The sequence below is a fragment of the Aspergillus novofumigatus genome, assembly GCF_002847465.1.
Source record: "Aspergillus novofumigatus IBT 16806 chromosome Unknown P174scaffold_6, whole genome shotgun sequence".
In the NCBI taxonomy this organism is placed as follows: domain Eukaryota; kingdom Fungi; phylum Ascomycota; class Eurotiomycetes; order Eurotiales; family Aspergillaceae; genus Aspergillus; species Aspergillus novofumigatus.
The window spans coordinates 1,318,211-1,339,760 of NW_020194279.1; the positions used below are offsets into that span (position 1 = coordinate 1,318,211).

General features: G+C 51.3%; 10 protein-coding genes across 10 annotated transcripts; 8 read left to right on the plus strand and 2 right to left on the minus strand.

Annotated features, from left to right (window-relative positions):
* Positions 1-532: 532 nt before the first annotated feature.
* Positions 533-5,483, plus strand: P174DRAFT_422927 (putative pH signal transduction protein PalI; the record flags this gene model as incomplete). Its single annotated transcript, XM_024825089.1, has 4 exons — positions 533-640; positions 3,314-3,521; positions 3,581-4,919; positions 4,982-5,483. The coding sequence occupies 4 exons, from the start codon at positions 533-535 to the stop codon at positions 5,481-5,483; spliced, it is 2,157 nt and encodes a 718-aa protein (XP_024680371.1).
* Positions 5,484-6,220: 737 nt separating this feature from the next.
* Positions 6,221-8,215, plus strand: P174DRAFT_374942 (potassium channel family protein; the record flags this gene model as incomplete). The annotated part of the gene is made up of 3 exons (XM_024822600.1): positions 6,221-6,331; positions 6,380-6,492; positions 6,547-8,215. 3 exons carry the CDS (start codon positions 6,221-6,223, stop codon positions 8,213-8,215), a joined length of 1,893 nt encoding a protein of 630 aa, XP_024680372.1.
* Positions 8,216-10,585: 2,370 nt separating this feature from the next.
* Positions 10,586-11,864, plus strand: P174DRAFT_443760 (YoaK family protein). The gene is made up of 2 exons (XM_024827908.1): positions 10,586-10,878; positions 10,935-11,864. Exons 1-2 carry the CDS (start codon positions 10,614-10,616, stop codon positions 11,552-11,554), a joined length of 885 nt encoding a protein of 294 aa, XP_024680373.1. The 5' UTR covers positions 10,586-10,613; the 3' UTR covers positions 11,555-11,864.
* Positions 11,865-12,023: 159 nt separating this feature from the next.
* On the plus strand, positions 12,024-13,278 carry P174DRAFT_443761 (enoyl-CoA hydratase/isomerase family protein). The gene is made up of 2 exons (XM_024827909.1): positions 12,024-12,949; positions 12,970-13,278. Exons 1-2 carry the CDS (start codon positions 12,359-12,361, stop codon positions 13,204-13,206), a joined length of 828 nt encoding a protein of 275 aa, XP_024680374.1. The 5' UTR covers positions 12,024-12,358; the 3' UTR covers positions 13,207-13,278.
* Positions 13,279-13,948: 670 nt separating this feature from the next.
* On the plus strand, positions 13,949-15,121 carry P174DRAFT_453050 (M50 family metallopeptidase; the record flags this gene model as incomplete). The annotated part of the gene is made up of 4 exons (XM_024829129.1): positions 13,949-14,137; positions 14,189-14,551; positions 14,605-14,649; positions 14,697-15,121. 4 exons carry the CDS (start codon positions 13,949-13,951, stop codon positions 14,904-14,906), a joined length of 807 nt encoding a protein of 268 aa, XP_024680375.1. The 3' UTR covers positions 14,907-15,121.
* A 15-nt stretch (positions 15,122-15,136) lies between these two features.
* On the minus strand, positions 15,137-15,840 carry P174DRAFT_374823 (uncharacterized protein; the record flags this gene model as incomplete). The annotated part of the gene is made up of 2 exons (XM_024822594.1): positions 15,137-15,586; positions 15,640-15,840. 2 exons carry the CDS (start codon positions 15,838-15,840, stop codon positions 15,137-15,139), a joined length of 651 nt encoding a protein of 216 aa, XP_024680376.1.
* A 361-nt stretch (positions 15,841-16,201) lies between these two features.
* P174DRAFT_422933 (uncharacterized protein) lies at positions 16,202-16,502 on the plus strand (the record flags this gene model as incomplete). Its single annotated transcript, XM_024825090.1, has 2 exons — positions 16,202-16,233; positions 16,283-16,502. The coding sequence occupies 2 exons, from the start codon at positions 16,202-16,204 to the stop codon at positions 16,500-16,502; spliced, it is 252 nt and encodes an 83-aa protein (XP_024680377.1).
* A 328-nt stretch (positions 16,503-16,830) lies between these two features.
* P174DRAFT_492507 (uncharacterized protein) lies at positions 16,831-18,270 on the plus strand (the record flags this gene model as incomplete). The annotated part of the gene is made up of 3 exons (XM_024830835.1): positions 16,831-17,051; positions 17,108-17,401; positions 17,584-18,270. The coding sequence occupies 3 exons, from the start codon at positions 16,831-16,833 to the stop codon at positions 17,780-17,782; spliced, it is 714 nt and encodes a 237-aa protein (XP_024680378.1). The 3' UTR covers positions 17,783-18,270.
* A 477-nt stretch (positions 18,271-18,747) lies between these two features.
* P174DRAFT_393256 (uncharacterized protein) lies at positions 18,748-19,925 on the plus strand (the record flags this gene model as incomplete). The annotated part of the gene is made up of 2 exons (XM_024823585.1): positions 18,748-19,199; positions 19,256-19,925. Exons 1-2 carry the CDS (start codon positions 18,796-18,798, stop codon positions 19,923-19,925), a joined length of 1,074 nt encoding a protein of 357 aa, XP_024680379.1. The 5' UTR covers positions 18,748-18,795.
* A 6-nt stretch (positions 19,926-19,931) lies between these two features.
* P174DRAFT_393258 (t-SNARE syntaxin) lies at positions 19,932-21,428 on the minus strand (the record flags this gene model as incomplete). Its single annotated transcript, XM_024823586.1, has 4 exons — positions 19,932-20,270; positions 20,325-20,894; positions 20,943-21,124; positions 21,176-21,428. The coding sequence occupies 4 exons, from the start codon at positions 21,426-21,428 to the stop codon at positions 20,235-20,237; spliced, it is 1,041 nt and encodes a 346-aa protein (XP_024680380.1). The 3' UTR covers positions 19,932-20,234.
* Between the last annotated feature and the right edge of the window lie 122 nt (positions 21,429-21,550).

Sequence of the window (21,550 nt, forward strand, 5' to 3'; positions counted from 1 at the left end):
CGATACTGAGAAACTTCAGGCTCTTGGCCCGCGGCGGAGTTGCTCATATTGTAATGTCTGTGGTACAGAGAAGAAGGTCTGACCCGATCACAAGATTGACATTGTCCCAGAATCAAGACCGAGTCAGCAATGTTGATAATCAGAGCTGAGACATTGCAGTAGTTCAGGGGATGCGGATCGCATGTGTTTATTTTGGCGCATACCAAAGCGGATGAAAGGCAAGGAATCATGGAATTGTTGGAGTCTGTATTTCCGCACCAGTACTGGTGATAATCCACGCGCGATCTTCTCCCTGATTTTGGAGATATTTCTCCCGATTACTTCTGCTTGTTCTGACCTGCGTCATGTTGAGCCTCTCGCGTCTCATTCTGCTTCCCGAGTACCTCCCTTGCTTTGGGCCAGCCCGATGCAACCCCTGCGGGGGTAATCTGACTGGCCGTTTATCACATATTGAGGCCCTTTATGTTGCACTGTTAGTAGACAATTATGAAATTATGATCAAGAGTAATGATGTGTAAATTGTAATCCAGAGATGACAATATGGGCGGATTTGAGCCGACCGGAGGACGAGATGCGAAAGGGCAGCCATACTTGCATGTGTTTCCAGCGCCACCAATTCCAAAGTGCATATAACGCTGCTGTGAGGCTTTTGTGATTGGGAGCTTGTCTCTTGGTCGAGGACGAAGAGAAGTCAGGGGGATGTTGCGACGGTCCTTGGGGAGCAGTAGAACGCGTTGGTCATCATCCTCGTCCGGATCGGGTCTGGATCGAAGCCAAGCCTACGCCTTCCAGAAGCCAAGCATGTCGAGGGCGCTCAGGATTCGTTGATGGTACTTCGTACGCCCTCGAGTATGAAGTACGATCATATATATATGGAGTCAGATCGGCCGAGATATGATGAACAAACGTAATGAAAATTGTTGGACCAGCTATCTTTCCGACCAGAATGTCTGGATAGGTCCTCAAGTTGATCTGCGGGGTATCTTGGTACAGAGCTTCGATGTTCTCCGTGTTCAGGAAGGCACACAGCAGGTTTTATCTCTTAAATATAGACAGATCTTCAAGATTGGTGGCACAGAGCCTTCGTAGCTCAGTCAGAAATCACCAGATTTGAGTTGCTCAAGTGTTCCTTAGATGCTGGACTTGAACGGTAGCCTGCATCGCAGGTGATGCTTTTCCTTGCAGTGTCACATGAGACCACCCTTCACGCTTTCCATTTGCTCTTACTCTGGAGTAGGATCTTCAAGCTTCTTTTCTAGTGGAGTGCGCGAGATGACACCCCACCCTGCCTATGCAGAAGATGAGACTGGTCGTTGATTGTGCTAGGACGGCCCAATGCATGTAGTTTGGAATCCTTTATTTCACTCGGTTTTACGCCTCATTTTTGTGCTACTCATGTGCCACCGGTGCAGAATCATTGGCGTCCTGATGTAGCGACTCAACGCTGATTTTCGATCAGAGTCCTTTCAAGCTCTCGCAGCTCAACCATATATGGTCAGCGGCTAGGACGCTATGCGCCATGATATATTTGTTGCAGGGAGGTAGCGGGGAAACGCAACATTGATATACAATGTTTATGAGACCAGGCTGATCACATATCCTATCAAGAATCTGTTACTCATGTTCAAAGTTAGAATAAAGATAGGCCCTTTCTTGCAGGTTGCATGATGATATTCTGGGGCCGAGGCACGAAGTGAATGATTTATCTTGGCTGAACGAATGCTTAGGATGTTCCACAGCAGACATCAACTTCAACTGGTTGTCAAGTTTTCCGAGATCAGCTTAATAGGGGCACGCAATCCATCTACAGCCCACAGATTATGATTTTGTCTGTTGGCTCTTTTGTCTTATCTTCGCAATCATTCCATCGACCCATCCTTCTGAACATAAATAGGCTTCTGGAAAAGATCCACCCAAGAAAAACCCACCAATCCGGGGTGTGTAAGGGTGCACTGTTACGGTGTTGGTAACTTGGTGGCACGCTCCCCGGACTTTCGCCGTGGGAGTTTGAACTCATGTACTCGGACATCTGAAGGCATTGCGGGTTAACTTCAAAGTAGATTCGTTTGATGCTCCCTATATGTGCTCAAAATTCATCTGTCAATTTTGTTCAACGTGGGATTACTGATTATTGACCAGAGACTTCCATTCTCATCGATCTTCATGGTGTGATCAGTAGCAACATGAACTAATCTTTCCAGTCTGACGGCGGGTACAGCTTTTAAATTGCGTTTGCGCTAGTCTTCCTTGGTTCATTGCGCTAGCCTTGCTCAAACAACGTGGAGATCAGAAGATTGCGAAATGTGTTAACATGAACCAAAGCAGAAGTCGATTGAATAAAGATTTATATTTATCTACGTAGTATCTATCTACAAGTTCAGCACATGCGCTCGTTGGTCATATTGCAGATCAAAAGAAACATCACGTGAGCCACAGTTGAGGGCAAATCTGGATACGCTGAAGTACATTAGACAGGAGCAGCCTTCCATTCATTGCTAGCGCAATTTCACACGCATGGTTCATTTGGGAAATATCACCCCACATAACGGTCATCTGTGGTACGTAGAACAAATCAGGGAAGAAAAACCTTGCCTAGAGGCATGGGAAGGATGCTCTCAATTACTATGAAATTAGCACGGCCGACTCCGCCACAAAAAGGGCACAAGACAGGGAGGAGGACTGGAAAGGCAACAGCGTAAATGCAATAATTTATAGATATTGATCATCAACGTAAGGCGACACCAAAGTTCGAGACTCCTATTTCTACAATAATATTGAAACAGTCATAGAGTATTCTATAAAGTTCAGTCAAAGTTAGCAAAATCGAAGTGTAAGTGGCGACCATGGACGCCTGAGGCAGCCGCCCGCTCGCTTGGAAGAAGTCATCCGCAATGCGCAGCAATAATTGCATGCTAACTACGGAGCAGTCCGCTTAAGTAGACTTTGTCAGAGCCAGAGCCAGACTGGCTAACTTCTTCTTCCCTCAGTTAAAGATAGCGATTCCTTGAGGAACATATCTGTTCCTCAATCCCGTGCCCTATCCCCTTTCCCCTTGGGTTGAGGGTCCGATTATCGAAACTGATGTAGATTGTCTGGCCTTTGATCTACCCCTTCTCATCTCTTATCGTACCCACTGGATCTTCCGCCCCGAGTTTCAGGAGAAGAGCAAGCAATGTCACCTTCAATCCTGTGATTTCCAGGTTCTGCGTCGACCGCGTGTGCCGCTGTCATCCAGGATCCGTCTCATCTATCTTGACCACCCTTCCCTTGGTCGCTCTCCAACTGTCCTTCACGTCTCTCGTTACCGGCCAAGTCGCCGCCCCTCTTCCACCATGTTACTCAAGCCTGCAACCCCCTCACCATCCTTCTCCTGGCGGCCTTTGTTCTCTTGCTTCTTTCCGTTCTTTCCACCCCAATTATCCAGGGTATCCCTTTAGCGACTTTCAACCATGTGGACTATGGTGTCTTCGGCTTTTGCAAGGCCGGCCAATGCACCGACATCCATATCGGCTACACTACTGGTATGTGGTTTCGCCCGTACAGCAGCAGGTTGGCGGCTACCGTAGCTGACATCCTTCAGACGAAATTTCAAACACCGACAATAGCGAGTTCGATCTACCATCGAGTACTCGAAGGTCCCTATCCTCCATTCTGATCGTTCACCCGGTCGCCGCCTTTCTCACCCTCGTTTGCCTTTGCCTCGCCGCTGCTGCTCACCTACACGCCCCGTCGCACTCGCCCCGATATCTTCTGGCGCTCTTGATCCTCCTGCTTCCGACACTCCTAGTTTCCCTCCTCGCCTTCTTGGTGGACATTCTTCTTTTTGTACCGCATCTAGGATGGGGAGGCTGGATTGTATTGGGTGCCACAATTCTGCTGGTGATCAGCGGCGTGGTCACTTGCGCGATGCGCCGGACGCTGGTTAGTCGCAAAGCGAGAAAGAGGCGCATCGCAGAGAATGCCGAAATGAATGGGGAGAATTACTACAACCGACAGAATGCGGCGGCGGCGGCTGTCGCCAGCGGATTCACTGGTCCAAGATCAGAGGCCTTGAACGCCGAAACGAAAGAGGCCATTGTTACCACCTCCCCTAATTCAGAGTCCGGCCCCATGTTCGCTACCTTCCGCACGACGACACATTCTAGCGATGATGACCAAACACCTCTCAATTCTCAGGTAGCTCCCACTGATATTCCTCCGCCAGATAGTCAGTATGCTGCACGAGGCCGCGGCGATGGAATGCCCTCGAGTGCTCCTTTTGACGAGTCAAGGAACCATCCATATGCAGGTTCCTACGGCCCAGGGCCTCGGATGCGACCTGGACCTGGTGATCCTCGCTTACGCCCTCAGTATTCGGACGGCAGTATGGGGTCGCGACGAGGGCCGCCTCCCCCCGGTTTCGCTCCTCGTGGAAGAGGTGGATACCCTCCTCGTGGAGGCTATGGTCGGGGAGCTCCCTACGGAGGTCCCAGAGGACCTCCACCCAATGGTAGGGGCGGGCCAATGGGTCCCATGCGAGGAGCCCCTTCAGGTATGATGGGACGGGGGCAGCGGGGTCCAAATCCTGCAGGCTACGGTTACGGCCCCGTCTCAGGCGGCCTCAATCCTGGCTACGATGCCTACAACTACGGACCGGGCCCGAGACCGTCACAACGGCCTGGTGAAGACGGTTTCGACTATCGTGGGCCGTCACCTGTTGGAGCAGCGCGACAACCCTCACCCGGTCCAATTGGCATGGCAGTGTCGCCGCCAGAAACAGCGCCAATCGGCCAAGCGATCGAAATGACATCGCAACCCAGGCACATGGACTCTGCTGTTGAATTGGGCCCCGATGCAGTGTCGGAGGAGCAGCCACATGCGGTGTCCAACGACGGACACCCAGAGCCTCTCAGCCCTTCAAGTCTGTATAGCCGATCAGCGTGAGATATTGCCCTTCACTCAGGTCCCTTGCTCTTGCTTCTTGCTAATTTAGGCGATTCAGATCATACATACCTCCCCGTGCTGGCTGGACTCCGGCTGATCTTCGCGTTGGGCCTTCACCTTCGCCAGTTCATGCTCTTGGAGGAAACCATCCAGTTCGGCACGCTCGTTCCAATTCGGGGGACAATTACTATGAAGATGTGGATCCTCGTTTCGCTGAGCCACAGCAACCACCGGCAGGCAACCGTGCACTGCCATCTGCTCTGACTCCGGGTGCTGGTGAGCCCAAACTGATGGATGACTTGGCCGAAGCCCCTGGCTCACCTACTACTAGCGAGATAAGCCATTTCACCTCCATTTCCGAGCGGCCTATCAATCCTCGATGGCGTCCGCCGCCGCCGCCAGCTCTTCCCGCCCAGCAAAGACAAAACGTGTTGCTAGAAAACAACCCTGACTTTGATCTCCGCGCCGGCGGTATTGGTCGAGCCGGCGCTACTGGTGTCGGTGGACGCATGCCACCGATGTCGATACCCCGAGAACCCTCACGATACCCTCTGCCATGATCAACTTGGTAATTTTTTTTCTTCGTTGTTGCAATTTTGCTTTTACGCTGGCCATCCAAAAACAGCCGTGCGCGAGCTATGTTGGGTGATTGGAGTTTTGGAGTCTTCCCTGCTATTGTGTCCTTCATTCCTCTTCTTTCACCGTGCCTTTCTCGATACATTTTGTCCGCTTCTTCACGCATATGGCATTGCACATAAACCCCCTTTCGTCATTGCCCTCATATCAAGTGGACTGGCGCCATGTACAAACTTGGAACGATCCTATGTGTCAGGCAAGACCGTGTATGATGGAAACTTATTTGAAACTGTCTTGCTATCTCTCCTTCGCTTACTCTTCCCATGTGTCCTTTTCCTTCAATCCATTTGTATCCATGATACTGTCCTTTGGATCTATCATTTTGCTTGGACAGCGCTAGGGAAGTGAAATATGTGTATTCGCGGATCAAACCGCTTTTCAATCAAGTTTGGTCCTTGGTCTTGTGGAAGACTGACTGCAACCACGTGACATGACGTTGCGGATGACAGCGGTGTTGATTTCCGGATGACGGAAACATCTTGCGTAGCAGCTGCAGTGATCAGCTTGGAAAACATCTTTGTTCTCGTTCTGCGAGGGCTCAAGGGGGGTTGCTTGAATGTGGGCCGTCATTGAAGATGAATGTGCAAGCATACATTGATTAGTATGATTTCGACAGACCCGACCCAGGCTAGGGGCAGAGCACTGTGGAAATCCCGACACCATGGTCAACGAGAATTCTCAGGACGAGGCGCAGAATATCATTGAGGAAGTCCCTCATCATGCTCTTTCCGCCTGGTGGTGGCTCGCAAGCACTGCGTATCCTCTTGTAGCCGTATGTTGATGACTTTGGGAAGAAAATGATCTTAACGTCTTCCATTAGGGCACTCTAGGACCCATGGCCAGCGCGTTCAGCATATGCTCTTTGTCCCAGGAATGGAGTATGGAGTCCGAGGCGGGCAACGGACAGATCAGGGGCATCGGGGATCCGGATTGGTACGTACACGAACCCATAAATGACGGGAATTTGTGAGCTTAAAGATGTTCTAGGGTCATTGTGGTCAATGCGATATCACTTGGCTGCGCCATTATTTCGAATTTTGTCCTTTTGTGGGGAATGGCGCGGCGCATCGCGTTCTCTATTGCGCAGCCTATAATCATAATTGGCTGGTATATTTCATCCCTGCTCTTGACCTGCCTGCTGTGTATTTTTGCAGCATCGAAAGTACAAACCGGCTCGGATAGCGGTAGGCGTCGGTGGCTCACTGGATCCTACTATTATGGGGCTTTTGCAGCAGGGCTATACTTTGTGCTCTCTTCCCTTCTCCTGATTACCGTCTACGGGGCCTACCGGGGCCACTACAGCCGCGAATTTCGACTGACGACCAGCCAGCGGAGTCTGATGCTGCAAACGATTCTCTTCCTTATCTATCTCTTCGGCGGAGCCGCCGTGTACGCAAGGATCGAAGGCTGGAGATATCTCGATGCTGTGTATTGGGCGGATTTTACCCTCCTGACTATTGGTATTGGTGACTTTGCACCCAAGACGCATAAAGGTCGGGGGCTTTTGTTCCCGTACGCCGTTGGAGGTATTCTGATTTTGGGGTTGATCGTGGGCTCCATCCGCGCGCAGATGCTCGAGAAGGGACGGCAGAAGATGGCGGAAACTGTGACAGAAAGGACACGCCGGTTCCTCGTACGCGGAGCGGTATCTGACCATCAACGCCTACGCGATGTGGTCCCACGCTTGCAGCCGGAAGGGGATGAGAGCGACCGAGACCGACAACGGCGGGAGTTTCAGTTCATGCGACGTGTGCGGCAGATTGCCACGATCGAGCGAAAATGGATCTCGCTCGCCACGTCGTTGACCGTGTGGACGATGCTCTGGTTCCTGGGTGCGATCGCCTTTTGGCTCCCAGGACAGAATGAAAAGTTGACGTATTTTGAGGCGCTGTATTTTGCCTACACAACTTTGTTCACTATCGGTTATGGCGACTTTCACGCTACTTCCGAATGGGAACGGTCATTTTTTGTTTTTTGGACGTTGCTCGCTGTTCCGACGGTGACGGTGCTCATTGCCAACGTTGGTGACACGATGGTGCGGACGATCCGCGATTCCACCATCTACCTTGGGGAGCTGACCATTCTGCCTGGGGATAAACCAATCCGGGAATTGATCAAAGATATGTCTCGCCTTTCGTGGAAGGAGAGATTTCTTACCGAGGCTGTCGCGGACAAGAAGCCTGACGAGGAGGACGTTGAGGAGGCTGCCACTGCTGCCGCCACGGCAGCCGAGAATGGAGATCAGGGTGACCAGGGAGAAGAGGAGGAGCGCAACGCGATTGAGGCGGACGAACACAAGAAAGAAGAATCGGCTCGAGCACGGGGGGATGTCACTGCGGAAACAATCCATCACCACCACTACCTGTTATTCCGGGAAGTACGGAGGATGATGGACTACGCCACGCGCAATTTGCACAAGGAATTCGATTACCAAGAGTGGGAGTATTTCCTTAGTCTCATAGCCAGCGAAGGAGGTGAAACAGAGGGAGAGGAAGGGAATGCGAAATGGGAATGGACTGGTTACAAGAGTCCGTTACTAGGACAGAAAACGGAGGTGCAATGGTTGCTGGAGGCGCTAACCGAAGCGCTGGAGAGGGAGTTGAGAAAGGCTAGCCGGGGATATCACTCGCCTGAGCAGAGCGAATCTGAACAATAAGCTGACTACACGTCGATGTCGTGTGACTCGACCGCACGGATGTCTACCTCTGAGTTTGACGGCAGCCTTGGAGGAATTAATTGTGCACGGGTGCACTGCAAGAGTAACTACCGGATGATGGCCACCTGTCCTCAACGTTGGCCGCTGTTTACGCGGGTAGTACAACTACGATCTCACGTCGTTCCCTTGACGACATCTCTAGCAGACGACTGTTTCCGGCCAGCCGACTCTTGAATGAGCAGCCTATTACATGTGCGAACTATGGCATGCTATCTATTACCCGTAGCACCAACGCGTGGCAGAAATGCAGTCGATCGGTCATTCTGCTGTTGGCAAGCAGGATCTGGAGTCGACCACAATCATGAATAGATAGGCCTCACCCGCAAATGTGAAACTGAAGGTAGCACTAATAGACACCCTTTGCAGCGCCAAGGTCTTCATTGGAAGTCCGTAACTGAAGGGGATATCGTCATTTGCCGCTGGCCCGTCCCTCAGATATTGACTCTTTTAGATAAGACGATATAACGAGGGGTAGTGGGGACATGGGTGGCCCCGTGGGGTACTGGGGTCTGGAATGTGGCTATATCAATACGGACAATGTTCCGAATGGTTTCAGAGGTCCACGGACCCCCACAGTACCCAATCTAGCAGAGTTCTTGATTGAGCATCTTCCAGTACTTTCCCGATTAAACAGCTGAGAACTAGAAGAGTAGAAAAGGCGAGACGTGCACTCGGGATATGGCCCTTTTAGATATTTTAGGCAATTACCAGGATGTCCGACGGGAGCTGAGCCGCTAATGCCTAATCTGGGATCTTTCAATGCAGACTTGGCAAAGCATAACGAAAGTGTCGAACGGGTCGCCAAGTCGAACAAGATGGAATATTCCTGCTCGCAACGTAGTCTAAAGAGAGTGAATGACATCAATTGATAGTTTTCTGTCCGAATGTCCGAATATCGGAAAGCTAGATAGCTGCGCGGGTGGCGTCCACCAAGGTTCAGCGGTTCACGCTTCAAGATTCAAGAGTTCAAGATGACGGCAGCTCTTCTTACCATGCAAAGGTAATCTGAATTCTGACGTAGCAAGAGATAAACATTTGAGAGCATCCAATCAGACAATCACAGATACATGGATCTATGCTCAGTCAGAGCAAACAGTCACCAGAATAAGCAAAAGACACTGACTCAACTTGGCAAATTACGACGAGTGTACCCACCGGACTTTCTTGGCTGCAACGCCCCAAGATTCCCCCTTTTCACCAGTCAGCGTTGATCCTTGTCGTATTCAGCAAAAGCACTCTACTGGCGGACTGGCGGAGGCTGTGCAATACCGTGCATTGCAGATTTACAGTTAACACTATGTCTCAGACAAGACTCACTAAAACAACTATATAATTCTGGCCGTCTATCTTATGGCGATCCTTCCTTGGCACTGGCCTAGGGGTATTCTGATCTCTCGCCGGATGGACCAGTCTGGGCAGAATGCTCAGGATTCAGGAAGGAATTAGGCTCCCGTAAGGCCTACTTGTCTAACTTTTCTCCTTTTCTCACTTTCCCATCCTGAACCCCCCTGATAGTATCAACAGATGTCTGGAGATTTTGGGTGTGATCTAGATATTTCACGGTCTCCGCGACTGCGCCTCAGGTATCGCGAGTAGCCAAGCCCAACACGGTCAGCAATCAGCATCCACCCCAGATCATCCGTCAGGCGCCGATTGGAGTCCATGGGAAACGAGGGATGCCTGAACCGACTGCTTGGCGGTCCCCACGGTGAGAATCCAAAGGCCCAAGGAGGCCTGAAACCTTGGTTGATGCCAACAATCTGGGCGAGAATCCTCACCGCGGTTGTTATCGTGCCAAGCAGCGCCAAGAGGAATGCTTGCGATGCATCTGAGGAGATTGGCGCGGAAACTGTACACTCTGACGAGATTGGTCATATTGGATCTTTGTTCAGGAATCAGGATACCTGATACGGCAGATCGGAGGGGCGATCCCGATTCTAGACATCAGATTCTCTGCTCTTCGGCGGCCAGGCTCCAGCAGTGTAACCCTATCCTCCAGCCTCATTCGTGGTACGGTGGTGCACTGTTCCGAGCCACGAGGCAGGTGGTGGCTCGGCCATGTTCCGTTGAGGATATACAGATATTCCTGATGTGACGAGAAAGGATCGTCCTTGAATGCGCAGCATCCCACATCTTCTCAACCCAATCTTGGCTGTGTGGGATGTTTCAAGCCCGTTTGGCACGCTCCGCAGTCGGGAGGATGTATAAGAGGGGGAAGGATTTCCTGAATCCTGCGTAATGGCGATTAAGAATTATTCCTCGAGCCAATAAATAGGTTAGCAACACCACGAACAAGTTCCTTCACAGAGTCAAAAGTGTCCTTATAGATCCATAGAACATGGCCTTTAACGTTCCACCTCAACCGGACGACTCCAAGGACCGACCCGGTCTTTGGTCTGTCGGGCACAGTACCGCTGTCTCACTTCAGCCCGCCGATGAGATTTCCGGCTCGGAGGGTTTCCGCTCGACCCTCGTCCGGCACTTTGCTGCCGACATCAACACCAAATATACCGATCTGCTCCTCATCGTCTGCGGCTTCGTGAGCGGTCTCGTCGATGGCCTGTGCTTCAACGCCTGGGGCAGTTTTGCCAGCATGCAAACCGGTCCGTGACCAAGTTCCTTTTTGAATACCAATCAACCACTGACACACAGCGTGAAGGAAACACCGTCTTCATCGCCCTGGGCGCCAGCGGCCAACCAGTCTACCCAGCCTACCTCTGGGCCAAGTCCCTCGTCGCCGTTGCCGTCTTCATCCTCTCCATGATCGTTTACATTTACTTCTCACGTCTGCTGGGTCCCCGCCGCCGCTCGACCCTCATCCTGTCCTTCAGCGCGCAGACCCTGGCCCTCCTGGCCGCGGCCATCCTCGTCGAAACCGGCACCGTCAGCCGGCGTCCCGAGGACCCTCGCGCCCCTATGCAATGGATGCAGGTTCTCCCCATCTCGCTACTTTCATTCCAGGCCGCAGGTCAGATTGTGGCGTCACGAATCCTGTCCTACGACGAGATCCCGACCGTGGTGCTGACGACTCTGCTGTGCGACTTGCTCGTCGACAAGGACCTGCTGGCGCGCGGGTGGGCATCCAACCCGCGGCGGAACCGCCGCGTGGGCGCCTTCCTGGCGCTCTTCCTGGGTGCCATGACGGCGGGAGGGTTGAGCAAGGCGACGGATATGGCTGCCAGTCTGTGGTTTGCGATGGTGTTGAAGTTGGGAATCGTCGTTGCTTGGTTTGTATGGAAAGCCGAGGGAAGCAGGAGGCAGAGCAAGGGGGAGGTTTGATCTGTTTTCTTTCTTTCTTTCTTTCTTTTTGCAAACGACTTTATGACTACCTGTGACGTTTGGGATGGATTCATTGTCGAGCGAAGCGTACTGTTGACTTTAGCATGCGGGCATCTCCCTTTTCTTTCTGTCTTGGCGTTCAACCTGGTTGGTCCGATCAATAGATTTCCGGCTTTTTGATTGATGCGAAAACGCAGTGACGTTGCTGTACTAGTTGCTCATCTATGATGGAGTAGAGGGGTAGATAGATACTCCCATAGTTAAGCTATTTATCATCTTAGTCAAGCACTTGATACGGAGTATAGCCTCATGGGTGCTAGGGAGAGTCTCCCAGATAATAAGTACTCTTTTAATAACTACTATATGATTTATAGTATCCTATCTTCCCAATACACAGCATAAGGGGGTTATCTGTCCCTGCCCCCTCTTAAATATCTACTTACGCCCCCTCTCTAATGTTCCACTTCCCCAGCTTCTCACGCTGGAACCTAACTCCTAGGTACCTTGGCTACCATACAAAAATGTAGGATACCTAGGTTCCCCCTATGAGGGTGCTGATTAAGTATTGAACCTTTTCAGTTGAATATCTCCTGCTTAGCATACTGCTTTGCTCCTGCAGGCTTACACGGTTGCGCTCGCAACAGCTTATACATATATTTGTTCTTTACATTCCAGCACAGGATACTCTCATCGCCTCGGTCCAACACAGGTAGCTTAACCGAGGCTCGTATTCAGCATAAATGACCCCCCAACTCAATAAAAGACAATCGACTAACTAATCCAAACCATCTACGGAGTTATAAAATGGCACAATCAGTACTCACCACGGCAGAAGACGGCATCACAACCATCACCATCAACCGCCCCACCGCCGCAACGCCGTCGACCCCCAACCGCCAAAGCCCTCTACAACGCCATTCTCGGCTTCGACGCCGACCCGCCCAGAAAATCTGCATCCTAACCGGCGCAGGCGGGACCTTTTGCGCCGGCGCAGACCTCCACGCTGTCGCCGCAGCCGGAACCGGATCCGGATCCTCCCCGTCCACACTGAGCACCACCCAGGAGAACCTCCAACCTGTCCCTGTCTCGTCCAACACAGACGGTCATGTCCAATCTCTAGGGCCAATGGGCCCTACGCGCCTGCACATTTCAAAACCCCTCATTGCAGCGATAGCCGGCCACGCCGTCGCAGGCGGGCTGGAGCTCGCACTGCTGGCTGACCTGCGCATCGTCGAGGAGGATGCCGTTCTGGGTGTCTTCTGTCGGCGGTGGGGCGTCCCGCTTATCGACGGCGGGACGGTGCGGTTGCAGGCGATTGTGGGGTTGGGACGGGCGCTGGATCTGATACTCACGGGTAGGGGAGTTGGTGCGCGCGAGGCGCTGGGGATGGGATTGGTGAGTCGGGTTGTTGGGAGGGGCGGGCGGTAGAGGAGGCGAGGGTGTTGGCGAGGGAGTTGATGCGGTTTCCGGAGCGGTGTCTGGATGTTGATCGGGGGAGCTGCTATTATAGTGCGTATGCCGCGGGGTCGATGGAGGATGCGCTGCGGAGGGAATTTGAGATGGGGTCCAAGGTGTTGGCGACGGAGAGTGTGCGTGGGGCGGCGAGGTTTAGGGATGGCGAGGGGAGGCATGGGAGGTTTGAGAAGTTGTAGCGTAGCTCATGTCTTCTAAGTTATGTTGTTGTATCCAAGCCATCCTGCAGTGCAATAAGACTCGTCCAAATTCGAGTGCCTCGACTTCTAGACTTCGTACACGGCGGACAGTCTAGCCACTAGTCTTTTTTCACTACATGGACCAGACTGTCGGCAATGATGCTATTAGCGTCCATGATGTCTCACTCTCATGCTATCATATTCATAATAATACTAGCGGAGTATGTGAAGATCTCCACCGAAGAAGCTTCGCCATGGGGGGCGGTGTTAGCGTTGGCCCCGGCAGTGGAGCCATGATCAAATTCAACATCAATCGTTGCTGCTATGATAAGCGCCAGTGACGCTTAAATGTAGGAAATCTTAAACAATACTCATTGCTTCAAAGCACAGACTCTGGTACGCAGATACTAATTCTTCAGAATGAAAGTTGATCTGGGAAAAAAAGAAAAAAAGAAATTGCAGATCTATACCCTCTTCTGGCCAATCATACAACAGTTGAAATTCTGCTCAATATCGTTGGCCAGTTGACGGTATCCACAAGGCAAATACTAAAAATAGGCTTATATCAGCCACACGCTAGCCGGAATTGGACAAGTGTTTACTGCGGCGCAAGGATTTGCAATTGGACGCGTAGGCACCAGGCAAGTCAGGCATTTACTATGATCACGAGGAAGGAATAAAAGCTTCATTTGCACTTCGCTTCGATTTTTCCAAATTATTCTCAAAGTGCACAACATCAAAAATGGCACCGTATGCAGCCCTCGCCAGAAGCGTACTCGAGGAACAGGCTTCACAGCCTCATCTCCTCAAGCGAGATCTCTCCGTCAACCACACTCAAGCAGTAACCTTGGGCGTTATGGGGGCGTACGTCGTTGTCATCGCACTGCTCTGGAACCTCCCCTACGTCCGCTGGTCATTATGGCCTTTCAAGGTACCATTTGCCTACCCTCATTTTACCATCTGCTTAACTAAATGACAACAGATGCTGGTCATCGCCTTCCATGAATTCGGCCATGCCATCACCGCATGCTGCACAGGAGGCAGAGTAAAGTCCATCTCATTAGACCCCCACGAAGGCGGCGTCACGCACATGCAGGGCGGTATCAGCGCCATCACCCTGCCAGCAGGATACCTAGGCTCGTCCATTATCGGTGCTCTGCTGATCTTTGCTGGGTTTGACATTGTCGCAAGCAAGGTGGCGAGTATTATCCTGGGGGTGTGCTTCTTGCTTACGCTGTGGTGGGCGCGGAGGGACTGGCTGACTATCGTGACGATTCTGATGGCCGTCGGGTTACTGGTTGCGTGTTGGTTTATCGTTCATGGGGAGGCGTTGCGGTGGGTTGTTGTATGTTTTCCCTCCTGTCCTTATTCTGCTGGCCATGGTGCTAACCGCCGTAGCTATTTATCGGAGTCATGTCAGCGCTTTACAGCGTCTGGGATATTGTACGTCCTTTCGACTCTTCTTGAAAAGCTCAGGCTAACGTGAACAGTGTGACGATCTCATTCTCCGCAAAGTCAATACTTCCGATGCGAGTGTCTTCGCGCAGAGATACGGTGGCTCTTCTCGCTGCTGGGGCGTCATCTGGTCCCTTATTTCCCTGGGGTTCATGGCTGTTGGCATTGTGGCTGCCATCGCGGCGTTTCCCCAGTCGTTCAGCGAGCAGCAGGAGCAATCTAAGCATTTCATTCCGACGCGGTGAACTGTGAGCTTAATGGCTATGAGTGATGATAATGATTGACCTTTTCTTTTTTTGGCTGTCTGTCCGGTGATGTTTGTTTTGCATGTATAGAATTCGTCTTTGTTTACTTGAGACCGCAGCCTAGAGCAACCTGTCTTGCCGAATGCGGAATGTAATATTACCATTAAGTCCACACCCAGTCTAGCATGATATACTACTATTACAACCAATTCTCTCGAATACAGATTCCACTACCTCCCCACTGGAACATGCCTCACACGAAGCTTCACCCACTGTGTCCCCTCCGGCAGCGCATACTCATCTCGATCAAAGTACAACGTCCACGACCTTCTCACTCCACCTTCAGATTCCGAGATCCCCAGCTCCAACGCCTCTTGCTCTCGGGCTTGCTGCTCCGGCAACTTTACAGCCAGCCATCTCTGCCGTTGTTCAAGCGTGACATATCCACTCTCGACATCGAGCAGATCAAACGGTCCACAGATATGGCCCTGTGTATCCCCTTTCCCTCCATAGCGCATCTCATTCGTCTCAGCATCTAGAAACACCCATCGAGCGAGAGGCGGTGTCTCCCCGCCTAAAGTGATCAGTCCGGAGGAATTATCGGGTGGGAAGTCTGGGTGCGTGTAGAAGTGGCCGTCGAAGGGGGTCATTGTTGGAGTTGGGTGTTTCGTTACATACAACTATGAATTATAGTAAGCAATAATTTAAGGTGAGTATGGGCTGAGTACCGTACCTTTCCATCTTCGAGATATACCCGTGCATCGTGCAGTTGGTCTCGCTGTTCCGGCGTTTCTTCGTTCGAGTAACATTCTGCGAGGAGATGGCCCCGTTGGCGCTTGGCTTGTTGGAGGCCGGCTGAAGGGTTCTTAGAGCTCTGGTCCATGTTTATCATTGCTGGGGCTATGGCGCCCATTAGGGCGAGGCCGAGGACCATGATATGGATCTTATGGTGAGGCAGTCAAATGGTGTTGTTGGTTGATTCGGGTGGTTAACCGTATGGGAATGACATCTACTGCCGGCTCACAAAGCTAATAATAAAGTTAACTTTCAAGTGACGGTGATCAATTGACAGGACAATGCGGTTGTCCATGGTGGTTGTGGTTCTTCAGGTACACCTTGCCGCTGATCGACGGAAACGGAAATGGAGGTATCCCCACAACGCAAGATGCAACATAACCCACGGATGATATAGAGAGATTTTCCCGTTGTTGCTCCATTACTTTATCTTATCTTCGCTCGTTGCTGTCGTTGTTTCTACAGGTCTAGACTTCCATATCTCACTCTCAAACCACAGAATGGGCGATCGAAAATGGCAGGATGCTCCAAGGTATGTATCAAGTCAGGACAATATCTGTGCTATAGCTGATAAGACCAAGTACCCCAGCAGAAATCCAAGACGAACCAATGCAAGAAAGCACAGAAAAAACCGTGGTGGTCAAACCAACTGGTAGCGAACCGGCCGCTGAATCAACGACGAAACGGGACGATGGCAAGAGGGAGAGTATCAACATCAAGATCCATCTGAATGTCCATGCCAAGGTAAAATTGGACTTGGACGCTCAGATAGATGGTGATATCATCATTGGGTTATATTGAACTTCCGGGGTTTCGTTGCTGATGTGTCATGGAACTTTGTATGGATATGATGTTCAGAGGGTGCTTCAATGTTGATATTGGAACCTGGGGGTGAAAGAGGCGAGTTGCCTAGGCTTGAGAGATATACACTCATGAATGATTCACTCAGTGCTTTCTATCACGCGTCCAACGCTAGAGCTGGAGACTGTATACGCGTCTCGCTTAGGACCACGCTATTTTCTATCCCATTCACTGATGTTTGTATGCACGTGAGTTGTATAAGGCTCATATCACTCTTCAGCTTTCTTCATGCCTCCTCCCCAGCTCAGTTCACATTGGCAGTCCCAAAATGGAGAGTGAGTGCCGGTGCAAAGGTGCCAATAAGGACTTCCCTGCTGGAAGCGTCATGAGAAAGTTCGAAAAAGCCACTTTCCCAATCGCAGGGCGTCTCTATCGCTTGAAGAAAATCCTCTGGGAGCGTTACAATAGCGATTACCATCAGCGCAGGGCCATGTTCGAAGCAGAGGAATGCGAGACCAAGGATTCTGTCGTCGTCAAGTTCTTCCTGGAGTATGTCTTCTGCCCTCTGTCTTATCCAAGTCTGGTCACTAACTTCATCAACATAGGGCAGACCCATTCATGAGAGAAGAAGAGAGAGGCAAGCGAACTATGAAAAACAATGCCGCTGAGCTTTTCCGCAACGAATGCGAGATCTGGAGAACCTTGTCAGACACCGGCTATACTCCCAAGTACTACGGCAAGAGGGAGATGCATCAGGACTTGACTTTTGAGAACCCCGGCGGATACCTGTGGATACTGGTTCTGGAACACTTTCCGACCTTCAGTCTGGCCGACGCGCCTCAATTCCTGAATGCTGATGAGCTTCCGCGCATCGAGAAACAGTTGCTTGATATGGCTGTGTAAGGGCGGTGGATCTTCCGTGTTGTCTTGAGACAGGCTGACATGTTTATCTGATAGTAAGTTCAACAAGCGCGGTCTCGATTATGTTGGCGTTTCCTTTCTCAAGTTTGACCCGGAGGCGAGGAGAGTGTATGCCATTCCTCTTGACACGAGGTTCTCGACACATAGCTGACAGCGTTAGGTATGCCACGGACATTGAATACTTCAGGGAGACAGAGGTTCGCGATGACCCCGTAGCGGCAAAGAAATCAGCAGCGGATTGGGTCATTGTCGTGATGGGTGCCCTCAGAGCTGGTGTAGAAGAGATCAGAGGTCTTTCGCCGATGGACGAATATATCGACCTTGGGGATATTGGGCACTTTGCGAGTGACGGTGACTGAAACTAGGAGCATGAAGATTGGATCTTTGGAGGATATGATTAGGTTGGAAGCATAGAACTGTTGGATTGGAGGGTGGATGTCATCTTGCATGAGTCGAGGGTTTAATAGGAAAGTGTTAGAATTCTCGATCCGGAAACTGTCAGCATAATTAATTCGACATGCTCTCCTGCTTCTCCTTGTCCGTTCAAAGTCTGCGGATGCATGACTGGCTATGATGAACACTACAGATCGTTTGCATACGCTTCTCAGCGCTCAGAACCACATTTTCCTCTACAAGCCTCATGCAAACTTGTCATCCGGCCGTAATCAAATGCTCAGTTGAGTCACGGTCGTGCAGTTCGCCGAGCCCAACAGGGTCATCAGAAGACAGACTACCGTAAGGGTCTGGGTTCATTGAAATTTCCTGACTTGAACTCTGGGATGGATAGTCTGGAGTTTATACCAATACTCTGCGACATCCCGGCTCGTTGGCAACAGACTATTTCAGCCTTATTATAGTTGATCCACCAAGTTGACTATTTGAGTATGATCTGACAGCGGGTCGGTGGGACTACACGATCAACAAGATTAGCCAAGAGACAAACCTGATTTGGGGCCAGACCCACGGCGATGCGCAATTGTTTCATTATTTTCTCATTCGGTTGTGTTGGAACATAGCCCTCGGCTGGTTTGAAGTACAGATGGTTTGATCTCTATCAATCCTCAAACTGCAACACTCCCTGACGACAAATAACGAGAGAAATTCGGCAAGATCCTTCAATGGAGTGAACGAATATGAGCCACCCTGTTCTAGATCGTGTTCGCCATGCTTTGCATAAAAGAAGACATTCCCGTTCGTCAAGAGGAAGATCCACTATGTATGTTCAGTCACGGAGCAGCTAGAGTGCATACAGCTGATAAAGGTTTTTCTTAGCAACTCCCCCAAACAGAGGAACTCAGTCTGGGAGGGAATACCAGTCAATGTCCTTACTCAGATACTGGTACACTGCTCACTCACAGATATCTATTCTTTGATGCTGTCCTGTCGGGTGCTGTACAAGCGAATCCATCAAGAAGAGTATGCGATATCCCGCGAGTATCTTCATTATCGAAAGCGCCAATATCTGCAGAGCAGCGACTGCTCTCCAGGAGACGACCTGACATTCATCTCTGATCTTTTCCCACCCCAACCACCGCAGTACTCTGCTAGCAGGTCGCACGACGAATTCCCCCAATATTCCTTCGGCTATCTCGCCGACCTAACTCGCTGCTGGGTGACTTGCCTCAGGTTGTCATACTATCTAGCCGAGTATGCTGTTCGGCATCATCTCCAGCACGATTCTGACGCTCAGCCTCTTTGGTCAACCTGCAAGACCGAAAAGGAAGTTATCTACAGCAGAGGCGTTGGCGTGCTTCAATCTCGCTTATTGTATCCCTTGTACGTCGACCAATTGACCCCCATGCCACCCTTTAACCCAGCTTTAACATCTCCAGGGCATACATCGCATTCTTCCTCGAAACCTACGCAGCAGCTCGCGATGCAACAAGGGAAACTGGGAAGGGGAAGCACCATCATCTGCACCATTCGCTCGAAGAGCAACAGTCCATCCTCCAACGGCCCCCATTCACAACGACCGAGGTCCTCCTCTCCACCCACCACTGCATGCATCTCCTCTGCTCTTCTGTGCGTCACCTGATGACCCCCGAATTCCCACACACTTCAACCGGAAGCTGGGTCAGTATTCTCCTCACGACATCCACCCTCGAAAAGATCCTAGATTTTCTCAGCGCGGCAGCGGACGGCCAATCCGCAAAAGCGCAGCACGCGCACGCCAGGAACGTACAAAGCCATCCTCACACGCGCGCTCAGCACGCACATACCGGGAATGTATCGTCCACCTGGACGAAACGGAGGGAGTTCCTGTTGCGGATGCGAAACGACTGGGAGGAATACCTAGCGTCTGTGGGAGGGGACCAAACGGCCGCTGCCGCTGACGAGCAGGCGCTGGCCGCTCCTCCTGATCTAAGGCAGGTATGGTTTGAGGCAGCTGAGAAGGAGATGTATCGACGAGGTGTGATTACGCATCGCCCTGAGGATCCAGTTCACATTCTCCGTGGGTCGTATATAAGGCTACATTGTGAATTCTGTGATGACCAGTATTGAGATGTGAACTTGAGCAGTGTTGCAACAGTCCTTCTATTGACAGAAGGCAGCCGTGGATTATGCAGTAATGGAGGACTATACGTACATGTCGACGCTCAAATCGACTAAGTATTTGCAGACTAGCAACATAATATTGACATCGGCTCATAATAAGCGATCATAGGAAAGTCTAGCCAGAGCACTGTAAATAGAAATAGCTCCATGTTCAAGTGAAGAAAGATATGCAACATGCGTCCGAGCGCGGGGACGACGTGTCGAGCAAGAGGCCAGAGCCCATAATAATACATTAGAAACAAATAAGGGGTATATCTATCCGGCTATCAAAACCCAGAGAAGGAAGAAAATCTGTGATTGTCTCGTTAGCTTCCGCAATGGCATCAAGAAGAGAGAGAAACGCACCATAAGGACACCAAACATCTTGGCGATCAACCATCGGTTACCGGATACCCGGTTCCAGTACTTCATCAACTCGCGCTGGGCGCCTTCGACATTGTCCACCACGTCTTCGGTGTTGGCATCGATCCGTTGAATCATCTCTGACTGCTCACTGACCATCTGAGCCAGTTGGCCGAAGATCCCGCCGAGTTCACTGATGGTGCGTTCGATGGCATCAATGGCTTCGCCTCTGGCCTGAATGTACGTGTTGTTTGTCTGCGCCTCCTCCATCACCAGTAACTGCTGATCCGTCTGGAACGATGGACGTCCAAGTGGCGAGGGATTCGAGGGATCGAGCGTCAATAGATCCGAAGAACCTCCTTGGAAACCTGGTTGTGGCGTCCTCCGTCCCGAGGGGTTGTACAGTGGAGAGTCCGACCGTTGCGGATCCAAGACCTGCGACTTGGACGATACTGAAGAGACAAAGTTTTCTGTCCGAGATCGCGACGCTTGAATATTCTTCGTTCGGACCTCGAGGACTTCTTTGAAGTTCGCACCGACATCCGCCAGCTTTCCTTGGAGCATAACCACGACCTACGTTGCATTAGCGTTGCGCAAGCCGGCCACTCGCAGTCCACTTACATTGTCATTGTGCTCGCCTTCCTGATCCGCTTTTGATCGATTCGTCTTTGGATGTTGCGATAATGTAAGCGCTTGCAGCGAAGCAATTTGCTGGTTCAGCGACGCCAGGTCCTGTTTGATGACGTAGGTCAACTCCGAAATCTCGACAGGTCTATCATCGAAGAGCGTCTTGCGCTTCGCCACTACGTTGAGATCAGCAGATGAAAGAATCCCATCGGCAACCAACTACTCACACTCAGCCAACCGTTGTAGCTTCGCGGTTGTCGCTGTGATACCTCGTCCAATCTCCGCGGCTCTCCTAGCAAACTCCGACCGGCGTTTGCTTTGTCCTTGCCCATCTGTGCCTGCGTGCGCCTGTCTCCGTTGCGAATCCGACAGCAGTGCTTGACGTTGTGAGCCGACTTTGGAAGTCGTGAGGCGTTTCTGGGCCTGCCCGAGGATGGCCTGGAATTCGCCCGTGCGATCCTGAATGGAGGGACCGACCATTTTCAAGGTCGCAGATTCGTAGTCGCCGCTATATTATGCGAGTCGAGGCGGCTGGAAGTTGAGAAATAGGCTAGGATGCACTCCGTAGAGGTCGAGCTAATCGATAAGGAGAAGGCAACAGT

Coding starts and splice junctions, on each gene's coding strand:
- P174DRAFT_443760 (XM_024827908.1), top strand. CDS start 10,614: ATGGCCTTTAACGTTCCACCTCAACCGGACGACTCCAAGGACCGACCC. Junction 10,879..10,934: donor TTTTGCCAGCATGCAAACCG/GTCCGTGACCAA, acceptor CACAGCGTGAAG/GAAACACCGTCTTCATCGCC.
- P174DRAFT_443761 (XM_024827909.1), top strand. CDS start 12,359: ATGGCACAATCAGTACTCACCACGGCAGAAGACGGCATCACAACCATC.